Source organism: Ictalurus punctatus, chromosome 11 (assembly GCF_001660625.3).
Source record: "Ictalurus punctatus breed USDA103 chromosome 11, Coco_2.0, whole genome shotgun sequence".
NCBI classification, from domain to species: Eukaryota; Metazoa; Chordata; class Actinopteri; order Siluriformes; family Ictaluridae; genus Ictalurus; species Ictalurus punctatus.
This window is the reverse complement of record NC_030426.2, coordinates 11,387,990-11,402,642: the sequence shown is the minus strand read 5'-3', so window position 1 is coordinate 11,402,642 and position 14,653 is coordinate 11,387,990. Positions and strand designations below refer to the sequence as shown.

General features: G+C 40.5%; 1 protein-coding gene across 1 annotated transcript in view; it reads left to right on the top strand.

Annotated features, from left to right (window-relative positions):
* The window catches only part of chchd6b (coiled-coil-helix-coiled-coil-helix domain containing 6b), a 49,681-nt gene extending 43,287 nt beyond the window's left edge, over positions 1-6,394 (top strand). Inside the window, exon 8 of the mRNA XM_017480443.3 lies at positions 6,169-6,394. Within this exon, the coding sequence (XP_017335932.1) occupies positions 6,169-6,195 (27 nt within the window). The 3' untranslated portion in view covers positions 6,196-6,394. The remainder of the gene's footprint in view (positions 1-6,168) is intronic.
* Positions 6,395-14,653: the final 8,259 nt, after the last annotated feature.

The window sequence follows — 14,653 nt, the reverse complement described above, 5'->3', positions numbered from 1 at the left end:
GGAAATGTTAAGTCTGTCCATGTGAGGCACACAATCTGTGACATTATCTCACTGTATTATCTCTTCTGGGCTGCCATCCGTCCCTGTGCCTTCCTTGTCTTAAGGGTATTTCATCGTGCCTTTCCACTCTGAGCTACCATAGTACAGTTTTATACCGGATGCTGCGGTTGACTCTCGTTTCATTTAAAACCCAGGACCAAAGAGAAATATCAATCCAATGAAGTGTCCCTTATTTTTGTTCATCTTTTCTTTTATCATTCTGCTTGTGTCTGCCTTTTGATCTTCTCTTATTCACTCTTGCCCTCTCTACATTTCTGACTGCTTGGGTTATTTTTATATATATATTTTTTTATTGTCTGTTTTGTTTGCACTGTGGGAATGGCCTTTTATAAAATGAGCAGGCTTGTTGGGACACACATCCGCATGAGGAGCAAATTGCTTGGCCAGATGTCTGTCAGGTATACGTCTTCATTCAGTTCCAGTGACATCAACAGCCGTCCTCGTGGTATAAAGACCGCACAGGATCTCGCACATGGATCCAAAAGAGTAGAGCCTGAAGTGTAGAGAGGGAGAAAGAGCAAGAGAGGAAAACTTTGAGGGAAAAATAGCAGGGAAATGATCAAGTATCACTCAGTGATGGATTCAGTGTAGGACTGGGTGTTATGACGATATAATATTGATCTCGTGATTAAATTACTTCCCTCATACTTTTCTGAAAAGGTTGCAGGTATTGTCAGTATGTCTGGAACACTAACTGATTGTGTTACTCACGTTAGGCCTCATTTATCAAGCTGGATACGAACGGATTTATTCGTACATCGTTCACAGGAGCATTTACACAAGAAATGTGGTATTCATGAAAATCCAGTTAGTTACCGAAAAATGTTTATATTCAACAAAAGCCCCTGACTTTGTGTAAATGTATGTACAAGCTGACTAATCACTACCTTGATTGATCTGCTTCAGATCGTGTCGTCGGCCACGAGTTACTGCAGTTTTATTTGGATTAAGTTGCCAAGTTTAAATGGCTTATTTAAAGGAGACCTATTTTAAGCCTTTTTACAAGATGTAATATAAAGCCTCAGGTGGCCCCAGAATGTGTCTGTGAAGTTTCAGCTCAACATACCCCACGGATCATTTATTATACCATGCTGTAAATGGGTGGAAGCAGAAACGCGCTGTTTTGGTGCGTGTCTGTTTAAATGCAAATGAGCTGCTGCTCCCCGCCCCCTTTCCAGAAGAGAACAGCTGGTGCGTTCGGATACTACAGTAACAACATTAGCCGTGAAATCCGCTATCAAGCTCGTTCACAACGCAGCCTGGTGTAAAATGATTCGCACAAAACGTAAACGGTTTTCAAGAAGACCGTCACCTTACTCTGTTGTGCATAATAAACTACAGTGCAGTCGGAGACGATGGTAACTTTAGCCGTGGAATCTGCTAACAAGCACATTCAGAAAAGGTGATTTGCAAACTTTCACAAAATATAAAGTGCGATACTTGCGTCTTCCATATATGAAGCTGGATCACGAACAGTTAGTACTGATCCATGCTTGAGAATCAAGTTTTTAGCAAATCCTGCTTTGTATTGACCCTCGTTCACAAAACAGTCAGGTGTAAAAATGATTTAAGGTATTTTTTGGGGCACATTTCTTTCAAAAATAAAACCTCTCTTCTGCGTCTTCAGTGCCTCCGATGCCGGGAGTACATGAAGACTCTTACACTTAGAAAGCTTACGAAGCCGAGGCATTCTTCTTATCACTGTAGCTGCTCCAGCGTGGAAAACATGGCGGACAGTGTGCAGCTCACTCAGGGGAGGAGCCATGCTTGGGCGGGGCCTGTTCCAACATAACGTCACGTTAGGGTGAAAATGAAAACGACTCATTCTGAGACACTGTTTATGATTTATTGGGAATATAATAAAGGCATGGGTGGATTTTTACCATTGTAGGGTGGTTGTGTATGCACACTGCCGACACACATTTATGTTCAAACACCGTGTAAAAGTGAATTTTGCACAATAGGTCCCCTTTAATTTAATTGCACACACAATTTACATTTTGTGAAACCCAATCATTTGTTATTAATGACATGACAGTAATCCAAAAAGCCAAAAGAATTCCTAGCTGAAATCCTAAGACTAGCTCTTCAGTTAGGACAAATGAAATTGCTGGGTATACCCGGAGGAATAATTGGTGGGCGTCTGTGGTAGCCGATGCTCTGCAATGGCTGAGCTGCATTACTGGAAGATTTATTGCACATTACGCTTAAGCAGGTGCTGTTTCGCCATTTAGCTCACTGTGAGCGTCACTAAATGTAAATCAGCTAGCTATGCTTGGTAATTTAACGGGTGCTTGGCGTCTGTCAACACACACAATGAAAATCAACATCACTAAAACTGTTGGGAATTTTTGATTTGGTTTGGATATTAAAGAATAATTTGTACTAAATGTTTCATTTGTCGTCTTCATGTTGATGATTTTTATTTTTGTAGATGATGCTTTAATCGTTAAACTTGTTTGTCATGGGTATTTTATTGTTGCATACTGGTTTAAAGGTGTCCAGCCATATGATTATTGCAGCTTTGAATGCATTAAACTGATGTAGCTCTCCTTCCGAACGGTCCAGCTGTATTCAAAAAGGTTTAGATGTGATTAAAAACCTGCTTGGGCACTATTTATGATCATTTCCTCTGTATGACCGTTTCGGAGTTCTGCACTGAAACCAATCTATCATGTCATTATTCACAGAGGGGTTAGTATTACCTGCAATTTCTGCAGATATAATGAATTATATCTAGCTCGTTTTGACTGAAATGATCCTTTTAGCGCTGTAGGTGTTTTTAAATAAATCTCTTAAGTGTTAGGAACTAAAGGGCAACTATGAAGCTGATGCACAGTCATTATGTGGTCATTAATTTAGCATTAAGGAACATATCAGATGTTCTGCAAATGCAGCTCGGTCCTATGCACATTTATGTGGTATCGCCCCTTAATATCTAACTACCTAGACACACCGCTGTGAAGAACAGAAGGAAATAAGGGCTTCAGGGAGCAGGTGAAAGATGGAGAAAGAAGGGAGTGCTTTTGAGAATAATCTTGCACAGAGTTGGTGGCTAGCAAAGTGGCTCTGGTATGCGAAAGACAGTATAATATAGACAGTATAATATGCACACCTGCTTGTGTTTTCTGTCTTTTTCACAGTATGCATGCAGTCTTTCACTTTCTGCCTCCTTTTGACAAACACACACATATTCGCTCCATTGGAGTGCTTGATCAGTATCGTTATAACACAGCATCATTACCCCTCCCACTGAATGGATGACATACCCTCACAGCGCTGCTTACTGATAATGCGCCTTCAACATCACCGTAGTTACCGCAGAGAGCCTCTAGACAGGCAATAAGTAACACACACACACACACACACGCACACACATTCCTCTCAGGCAGCAGGATGAGATGAAGTCACTATTTCTTTCTCTTTTTTTTTTCTTTTTTTTTTCCCAAAGAAATCACATTGTGGTTATCACACTAAATGTGAAAAAGCACCAATTCCCATTAGTATACTTTTAATCAAGAGTGTATCTTCCCTTCCCTTTCACTTCTAGCCATTTTCACTGACAAGGTACCTTAGTCTGGAACCATTCCACTCTTCTCCATTGCAAAAAGAGTAGTTCTAATGAAAATAGATGGTGCTGTGAAAAGTTGGTAGTAATATAGTTGGTACATAAAAGATTGTATTGTACAAACCTGATGCTGAGAGTCATCATCTCACAGCTCCAGGGTCCCGGTTCTATCATGAGCTCATGTTTGCCTGGGTTTCCTCCAGGATCTCTGGTTTCCTCCCACCTCCCAAGAACACGCGTGTAAGTGGACAGTCTGGGCTAGGTGGAAATGTATGGAAATGTATGTGGTGCAACAGAAAAGCATTCAGCCTATCGTCAGGGGATGACCAGTTCAAATCCAGGAACCAAGGGAGCAAAATTGATTGTGTTTTCTGCGTAGGAGGGATAGCCTACTCTCTCCTCCCTGTCAATCACGGTGACACTAGATAATTGTCGGCATCTGTGAGCTCGTGCATGCTGAAGAGGCTAGGTAGTACTTTTGTTGGAGTCTGCTACTCTACCCTGTGACGCGGCATGAGGAGCAGTTCAAAAAGATGTAGTTGGCTGACTTTGCATGTCTCGGAGGAAGCGCATGTTAGCCTGCACCATCCCCCGTCTGTAGCTGTCATATATTATAATGGACAGCTGGCAGGTGACCAAATTAGGGCGAAAATATATATTTAATCAATCAATTATGTAGCTGTTTGTTTGTTAGTTGGGAAACGAATTCAATTCAGAAGCAAGTTACGTGCCAACGAGAACAAATTGCCTGGTGGCTTCTATTATTTGTTCTTAGCAGGAGAGATGAAGTCAGTCCTGGATGCAGCTTCAATTTTTACCATTTAGCTTCATACGACCGTGTTAAAAGAAACCATTTTCATCTTTTTTGTTCTTTTAAACTCACTGTGATCTCTGTTCGGAAAGTAATAGACTGTGCCTAAAGATATCAGGCATCTGGTCATACAGCATGTAGACACCTGAACGTCACACCCATATGTGGGCCTTCTCCAAACGTTTACCACAACGTTCTAATCACACAATTGTCTAGAATGTCTTTGTATCCTTCAGCATTAAGATTTCCCTTCGTTGGAATTAAGAGGATGAAACCTGCTCCAACATGACAATGCCCCTGTACACAAAGCAAGATCCCATGAAGACAAGTTTTGCCAAAGTTGGTGTGGAAGAACTCGAGTGGCCTGCACAGAGCGCTGACCTCAACCCCACTGAACACTTTTGGGATGTGTCTAGCATCATTAATGCTCTTGTGGCAGAATGGGCAAATCCAAACAGTGATGCTCCAAAAAAAATAAAAACCCTCAAGAAAACTCTGCGTTAATGCCCATTGTTTTTGGATTGGGATAGGGGTGTGATGTGATGGTCAGATGTCCACATACTTTTGGCCATATCGTGTATATTAAGGTTCCATTTCATCTATTCATTCATTGATTTATCGATCTTTAGTAACAGCTTTATCCTGGTCAAGGTGGCGGTGGATCCGGAGTCTATCGCAGGGACACTGGCTAGGCCACTACAAGGCACCACACACATACACATTCACACACTCTTTCACACTTTTTGTTTGGCAATTTAGTGTAGCCAGTTCACCTACTGACATGTTTAGAACCCGGAGGGGAGAAGACTGGGAGAACTTGCCAAACTCAGCACAGAATGTAACACGAAGTCAAGATCAAACCAGATACCCTGTGGCTGTAGCTGCAATTCTCAGCTTAGTGCTCCATCGTGTTGCCTCCATGTCCTATAGTGTTGGATAAATTATTTTCATAAGATAGCACTTATCCGGCCTAGTTAATACATTACATGCCTTACACAAGGACTGTTTTTATTAAGTTGGCAATTTTCCTATAAAAGCAGAGGTTATTTTCCCCCCTCTTATACCACAGCAATTTGTCAATTACAAACGTCTATGTATTGAAGAACAGCACATACCAGTCTCTTTTTTTTTTTCTTCTTCTCTCGCTTCATGTTAATAAGAACAAAAATGTCACACTTGTTTTTGAGAAATCGCAAAGCCCTGAAGATTCAGAAAACATAAAGGAGCAGCCTTACCTTTGTTATACAGTGCTGACAGTCTAGAGAGTCTTTCCTAAAATGTTAAACAAACATGTCCTTACAGAAAAGTACACTATAAACAATTGGTTTTTTGTGTGTGTTTTAAAACCACATTTTTAAATCCATTTATTATTAGGCTTCATGTGGAGTGTCCACCATGCAAGTCCCTCTGAATTACCTGTTACTATAGAAACGATAACGTATTAAAACCAGCGCATTAGTATAAACCTGCGATATGCCCTGCAGCCGTCACTACGGGTTCGCGCTATTATAGAAAACTGACACTTTCTGACCAGTCGGAATCAGGAATTTAACAGAGTTGTGCTGTAATATGTTTTAAAGCGTAAAATTGTGTGTGTGGGTGTGAATTCCTCGTGTAGAATCCAAAAGTTATTTTAAGAGAAGAGCTCAGAGAGAAGGTTATGGTAAAGAAGGCACTGAGAGCGAGTGATAAATGTAAACAGCGGACTGTTTTTCTCTTTCCCGTGCAGAACATAATGGTCAACCATGGATCATGAAGATGAAGGTGATGAAGACTGTGAGCATGAGGAAGAGGAAAAGAGCGACAGCATAATTCACCACTTGACAACTCACAACAGTATAGTTTTTAATGTGCACGTATTAGAGAGACTGTGAAGGAGTGTGTACATTCCTGCAAACAATTTTTGTTTGTTTGTGTGTGTGTGTGTGAGATATATATATATATATATATATATATATATATATATATATATATATATATATATATATATATATATATATATATCTCACACACACACACACACACAGTGCATCCGGAAAGTATTCACAGCGCTTCACTTTTTCCACATTTTGTTATGTTACAAGCTTATTTCAAAATGGATTAAATTCAGTATTTTCTGCTAAATTCTACAAACAGTATCCCATAATGACAACGTGAAAGAAGTTTGTTTGAAATCTTTGCAAATTTCTTAAAAATAAAAAACAAAAAAAGCACATGTACATAAGTATTCACAGCCTTTACTCAATACTTTGTTGAAGCACCTTTGGCACCAATTACAGCCTCAAGTCTTTTTGAGTATGATGCTACAAGCTTTCAGCAAGGATGTCTCTGTACATTGCTGCGTTCATCTTTCCCTCGATCCTGACTTGTCTCCCAGTTCCTGTCGCTGGAAAACATCCCCACAGCATGAAGCTTCCACCACCATGCTTCACTGTAGTGATGGTAATGGCCAGGTGGTGCCTGGTTTCCTCCAGACATGATGCTTGCCATTCAGGTCAAAGACTTCAATCTTTGTTTCATCAGACCAGAGAATTTTGTTTCTCATGGTCCGAGAGTCCTTCAGGTGCCTTTTGGCAAACTCCATGCAGGCTGCGGCTTCCGTCTGGCCACTCTACCATACAGGCCTGATTGGTGGAGTGCTGCAGAGATGGTTGTTCTTCTGGAACCTTCTCCTCTCTCCACAGAGACACGCTGGAGCTCTGTCAGAGTGACCATCGGGTTTTTGGTCACCTCCCTGACTAAGGTCCTTCTCCCCCGATCACTCAGTTTGGCCGTGCAGCCAGCTCTAGGAAGAGTCCTGCTGTTTCCAAACTTCTTCCATTTACGGATGATGGAGGCCACTGTGCTCATTGGGACCTTCAATGCTGCAGAAATGTTTCTGTACCCTTCCCCAGATCTCTGCCTCGATAAAATCCTGTCTCGGAGGTCTCCAGACAATTCCTTGGACTTCATGGCTTGGTTTGTGCTCTGACATGCATTGTTAACAGTGGGACCTTATATAGACAGGTGTGTGCCTTTACAAATCATGTCCAATCAACTGAATGGACCACAGGTGGACTCCAATAAAGTTGTAGAAACATCTCAAGGATGATCAGAGGAAACAGGATGCACCTGAGCTCAATTTTGAGTGTCATGGCAAAGGCTGTGAATACTTATGTACATGTGCTTTTTTTGTTTTTTATTTTTAATAAATTTGCCAAGAATTTCGAGGAGAATAATGAATTTAATCCATTTTGGAATAAGGCTGTAACAGAACAAAATGTGGAAAAAGTGAAGCGCTGTGAATACTTTCCAGATGCACTGTGTTTTTTATATATATATATATATATAAAAAAAATTATTATTATTATAAGAAATGTTCATGTCTGTGACAGGATTCCCTTTTCAGCTGTGGAATGGGGGGTGGGGGGTGTTATCTGTTTGCAGAGATGGTGATTTACTGGGATACAGTTGTCTTGACAGTGGCACATCTCACAATAAAACATCTGCAACACCAGTCACTCAACTACGAGCGTTTCTCAACTCAACTCTCCTGCTATTCTAGTGACTCTCTCACACACTCAGCCTGTAGATTAAGGCAGATAACTGATGTCCGTATTACCATACCTGTAATATATGTGACAATTACTATTATTGTCTTCAAATAATAGGGATAACACACACGCGCACACACACACAGTGTTTTGTGTGATCACGCTGTACACTTTTCTTCTCTCTCTATATACATATACAGCTCATCTCCGAAGCCAATTATCTTCTGGAATCCTTAATGAACACGCAAAGGTCTGTTCCGCAGTAACCTTGAACACACTATCATCTCACACTGTCTCTCGCTCTGTCATTCTCTCCCTCTCGAACACACTCTCTTCGTCTCACTTGGTTGCATTCTCTCTCTCTCTCTATCTCTCTCTCTCTCTTCTATTTCTGAGTTCTGTATTTCTCTGTCTAAGGAATGTTCTCCTGTGTAAGAATGTTCAGGTAGCTCTTACAAGCCTTGACTCCTCTCGTCATTGTGCAGCGGATGTTGCCATGGTAACAGCGGAGTGTGTGCGTTGTCAGGAGTGGGGTTCAGAGGAAGTGCGATAACCTTTAGCCTCGAAAGTGCAGCTCTCTCACAGTCACCGATTCTTTTTATTAAATGCTGCTTTCTCCTTGCGCTCTTTCTACCTTTCCGAAGCGCCATCTCTCTTTGTGCCTGTGTTCGGCAGGGAGCGTTTCTCCGATCCGTTTTTTGACCCCAATAAGCTGTGCTTTGGTATGGAGGATTGAATCTCTCCCCATCATAAATGGGAGGAATTGGCCCTTTCAGACCCCTTATGCGGCTCCTCCATCTTCTCCCAAGTGATGTAGAGAGGAAGCCGTGGCACCTTCACAGCCTGCTAACACAGCTCTGACCACAAATACAACTCAATAAGGGCAAAACACAGCGCTGTACATTAGCAGGATTAACATAGATTTGCTTCGGACGTGTATCGTAAGGCTTAGACTGTACAGCTTATTCTTATGACCGAAAACAAAGAAGGCATGAAAGGCAATTTCCTACGTTTCGTCTTTTTTAAATGATGATGATTATTATTATTATATTTTTGTCAGTTACTTTAGCACTTCATGCTGTTTCTCCCAGAAGCAGAAATCAACAAGAACCGTGTGGCCAATTACTTACGGGCTGCACTGTAACTAATTAAGCTACATTAACACATGCCGTTTAATGATGCTTAGTTAATGTTTCGTCTGATTTACGAAGATCTCAGGCACTGGAAATAAATGTAAATGCGCAGGTCTTTCATGCAGCTCTGAGAGGTGGCCTTCGTGAGCCGTCGTCATGGCAACGGTGGCGCGTCTGATTGGCGAAGACAGCTGGAAGGTAACGGGTCAAAAAATGGGATCTCGCTTTCCTCAATGTGCTTTATTGATCTTCCATCGCAGAAAATTACTGCAGCTGTGCGCGTGTGTGATTGTGGGAGAGTGTCGAACGGTGATTTGAAAGTGCTGCGGAAATGCATGTGCCGCATGCTGATGCCTAGAGCTTCTCAGACTCTCTCTCTCTCTCTCTCTCTCTCTCTCTCTCTTGTTGGTTTTACAGTCGTGACCATTCAGTTCTTCTTTTAATAAACCCACCCTTGACAACGTCAAAGGATTCCAATAGGGAGGATGAATGTCGAAACCAGTTTCCTGGAAACAGCTGGTCTGTATGCACCAGTGATTGCAGCCTGATGGAGGTGCTTGATCAGTATGTGATGGGAAGGTGAGTAGTGAGGTCACAACTTAAATATAACACAGCCCATTGCTAATCAAGATATCGAGAAGGTGTATCACATCAGAGTTTAACAGGCTTTGTACAAGATCTCATGAATAAACTCCTGAAAGTCATGAAACTCACAACTGCTGTTACATGAATTTCAACATGAAGGAAAAGGAGTACAGTGACTGCAGCGCTACGGCTGGTGAGCTACTGCCAGTGGAATTGGCCCTTGATGAAAAGAGCAATTCTCTCTCTCTCTCTCTCTCTCTCTCTCTCTCTCTCTCTCTCTCACCATGCAGACTACAGATAACACTTTCTGCCTGAGGGAAAGCAAAGCTCTGAAGTGGAGGACTTATCGTTACATCCCTCTATCAGATAAGCCTGGAGAGAGGGAGACACGGTGAGAGTGCGCTAGAGAAAGAGTGAAAAGGAGAAAGCAGTGAGGGAAAGATAAAAGAAGTGAGCGAGTTGAGCGACAGAAAAGAAGGAAGGTGGTAAATAACCAAGCGTAGCTACAGGTGTGTGTTTTTCGCCGCATTTGTGCAGCATTAACCGCTACAGAATCAATCCACTCCTATCTCTTATCAATGCAAAACAGCTAACATTCCTAATAAACTGATACTAACCAGTTTTTTGTTTTGTTTTTACCTGAAGCTGTATTGTCTGTGGATGGTGGGTATTGCCACACATGCATGTTGCTCATACCGAGGAACAAGCAGGTGTGTGAGAAAGTCAGTAATGAGTTTGCCAGCTCACGGCTTAGTGCTGTGAGGCATGTGCCTACAGGCAGGGTGACTATATGCCAATCACTCTGAGTGTCTGTGTGTGTGTGTGTGTGTGTGTGTGTGTGTGTGTGTGTGTGTGTGCAGAGGTTGTATAAACATTTCAGGTACACATCTTGTTTTCTAAGTGCCACTTGACATGGCTCAGGCTATTTGTGACATTGATAGTCACTCTGGACCTGCCCTGCCATCTGATATGAAAACAGAACCCACACCGTATTATAAAGGATCGCACCGAAACATTAGACTTTAGAAGGGTAGGGGGGAAAGGATAAAGAATATGTAAAAGCACTAGAGTATTTCGACGCTCTAACTGGAACCCCCAACACTACCATGCAATTAAATAAACAGGAAGTCTCCCATGTGTATATATATGAGTGAAGAGGAAATGCACTCTTTGCTAATGCTGGTAAAGAAAGAGGCAAGCTCTCAAAGGAAGCTGTCATCAAGGTTATAGTGAAAACTATAAAAACCCGAGAGATGAGAGACTTTAGAGAGAGCGAGGGAGAGAGAGCGAGGGTGATGTAGAGCTAAAAGTGTCATACTGTTATTCCAATTGCTTAGAATTTTTGCTTTTACCAAGACATTAAACGACTGGGTCTCTCAGCGCCATCTAACAGATCAGAAGGACTCTTTGATTCTATTTGACTATTATTAAAACGGTAATAGTTTTCTACGCAGAATCTGAAGAGGCGAAACAATCTTGAACTAACGCTGAAACGCTGACCTTCACGGACACAGAGGTTCACCCTGAAGCAATTTAATGCCGAAGAGAACCGATCATAGAGAACACTCAGATTGATCACCGGTCCTGAGAAAACAGTAGGTCTGAGATTAAAATCCTTCTTTTTATTAGCTATCTGAGGGAACTGAACTGTTCAAACCGGATGCTGCAGTTTGATTTGAAGTCTCTTTGAGGCTATAAAAAAAAAACGTCATTATAAAAAATAAAATAAAAATCCCTGGATTGATCATGTCATGAGAAGACATTAGGTCTTTTGTAAAAACTGACAGCAGTTTTTTGATTGCAGACTTTTTAGTTGATGTTGTGAGAATGAAAATGATGAGAGCGTAGTTCGGTTTTCTATGCATTTTCATGGGAATTGTGCATCGTTTTGAGTACAAATTCTGAATTCCCAGCCCATGTTGAAATGATAATGTGGTATATTTGGAAAATTGCATGTTTGAATTCTGATAACTTCAAATCCATTTGAGTCCAAGATCATAATTGGCCCTGCTCTCTGGGTGGGAAGGATGGATGATCCCCTATCAATTAGAATGACACTACCCGATCATGGACGTCATGATCATAGAGAAATCTGTTTATTGTTATTAACACTCGTTCAGTAATTACGGTAAGACAGTACAGGTGAATAGGGTCTTTTTTATATATATATATATATATATATATATATATATATATATATATATATATATATATATATATATATATATATATATATATATATATATATATATATATATATATAAATTTCAAATCAGTTGATTTTTGTATTGGAACAGTTTTGAAAAATATGCATTTCTTTATACAAATGAGACTTTGTCTAATTGAAATCTGCCTAAATTTGCATACTTAAACTAAAAATCTTGTCTTTGGATGATGTTCGAATGAAATTATTTTACTGTGAGTTGCTCTCCAGAGGCTTTTAAAGATCAGTTTAGTGGAAAATCATTCGTTTATTGTTTAACCAAGAAAACACCACGATCAAATCTAGCATAAATCCAACAGTTAGTAGCATTTTGAAATTCCTCTATGATGTTCTTCTAAATATAGGGATAGGAATGAATATGTAAAAATTTCATGAATGCAGATCATCTAGAAATTGATAGGTTTGGCTCTGAATATAGATTTGAAGATAGATCAATGAAGATAGATTAAATTTGTGAAGAATGGTTTTAAAAAATAAATGCAATTTAATCAATGCAGTTTCCACTCTAGAAAGTGTAGTTTATAAGGTTTATAAAAGAAATTGCCATGTACACTGCCCTCCACTAATATTGGCACCCTTGGTAAATATGATCAAAGATGGATGTGAAAAATTGTCTTTATTGTTTAACCTTTTGATATTTTTGATATTTAAAACTCTGCTCTCATGGATATCAAACAATTGCAAACACAACACAGGTTTATCCAAACAAAAATATCTTTGTTAAATATAGGTGTGTAACAATTATTGGCACCCTTCTAGTGAATACTTTGTGCTGCCTCCCTTTGCCAAGATAACAGCTCTGAGTCTTCTCCTATAACGCCTGATGAGGTTGGAGAAAACATGGCAAGGGATCTGAGATCATTCCTCCATACAGAATCTCTCCAGATCCTTCAAATTTCAAGGTGCTTGCTAGTGGACTCTCCTCTTCAGTTCACCCCACAGGTTTTCTACATGTTTAAAGTCAGGGGACTGGGATGGCCATGGCAGGACCTTGATGTTGTGGTCAGTAAACCATTTTTGTGTTGATTTTGATGATGTTTTGGATCATGATTCTGCTGGAAGATCCAACCACGGCCCAGTTTAAGCTTCCTGGCAGAGGCAGTCAGGTTTTCATTTAATATCTGCTGATATTTGAGTCCATGATGCCATCTATCCTAAAAATTGTCCAGGTCCTCTGGCAGAAAAACAGCCCCAAAACATTAAAGAGCCACCACCATAACCGTGGGCATGAGGTACTTTTCAAACCACCTCCGGTGTTTATTGCCAAAAAGCTCTATTTTGGTTTCATCTGACCATAGAACCCGATCCCATTTGAAGTTCCAGTCGTGTCTGGCAAACTGAAGACGCTTGAGTTTGCTTTTGGATGAGAGAAGAGGATTTTTTCTTGAAACCCTTCCAAACAACTTGTGGTGATATAGGTGAATTCAGATTGTAGTTTTGGATACTTTCTGACCCCAAGATACAACTAACTTCTGCAATTCTCCAGCTGTTATCTTTGGAGATTTTTTTGGCCACTCGGACTGTCCACTTCACAGTGCGTTGAGACAATATAGACACACATCCAATTCCAGGTCGATTCATAACATTTCCAGTTGACTGGAGCTTCTTAATTATTGCCCTGATGGTGGAAATGGACATTTTCAATGCTTGTGCTATTTTCTTATAGACACTTCCCATTTTGTGAAGCTCAACAACCTTTTGCTGCACATCACAGCTATATTCCTTGGTCTTACCCATTATTATGAAGGGAATCTGGCCTATGTGTTACCTCATATTTATACTCCTGTGAAACAGAAAGTCATGGTTGAACAATTTCCTGTTCCTAGTTGCCCAGGTGTACTAAAGAATGTAAAATATCAATGGGAATATACTTCAACTACTGCGATGGACTGACACCCTGTCCAGGGTGTACCCCGCCTCGTGCCCGATGCTTCCTGGGATAGGCTCCAGGTTCCCTGCGACCCTGAAGAAGGAGTAAGCAGTAGAAGATGGATGGATGGATGGATATACTTCAACTATATTTTTCTCATATGAATTCATAGGGCTGCTAATAATTGTTGCACACCTATATTGAACAAATATATATCTTTTGATATCCATGAGAGCATATTTTTGTGATTTTTTTTTTAAGCAAAAGATCTAAAGGTTAAACAATAAAGACAATTTTTCACAGCCTTCTTCATTCACATTTACCAAGGGTGCCAATATTACTGTATATACAGTCCCCTCTGATGATATTGGAACGGCAAGGCCAATTCTTTTGTTTTTGCTATACACTGAAGCTGAAAGATCAGAATTTCTGCTTTCGTTTCCTGATATTTACAACTAGATGTGTTAAAACTTAAAACATGCCAGCTTTTGTTTGAATCCACCCATTTTGTGCCCTGTTAGATTGATTTGTTTAAACATTGTATGGTTGAGCTCTGTATGTCTCTTGTGAAAACTGCAAAAGCAAGCCGTTTTGAAACTGAGAAAAGAGGGGAAAATCACCATTACATATCCAATACAACAATTTGGAATGTCCTGAAAAAGAAAAACCACTGGTGTACTGACAACCAAACATGGAACAGGTTGGCCAAGGACAATAACAACAGGCGATGGCAGAAACCTTTTGGCATTCCAAATTGTTGTATTGGCTATTCCCAGCGCTTGTGCGATGGCTCTGATTCATTTTCTCTCTTTTCTCAGCTTCAGTGACTTGCTTTTCTCCCATAGAAAGCTCTCTGCTCTTCATGTTGG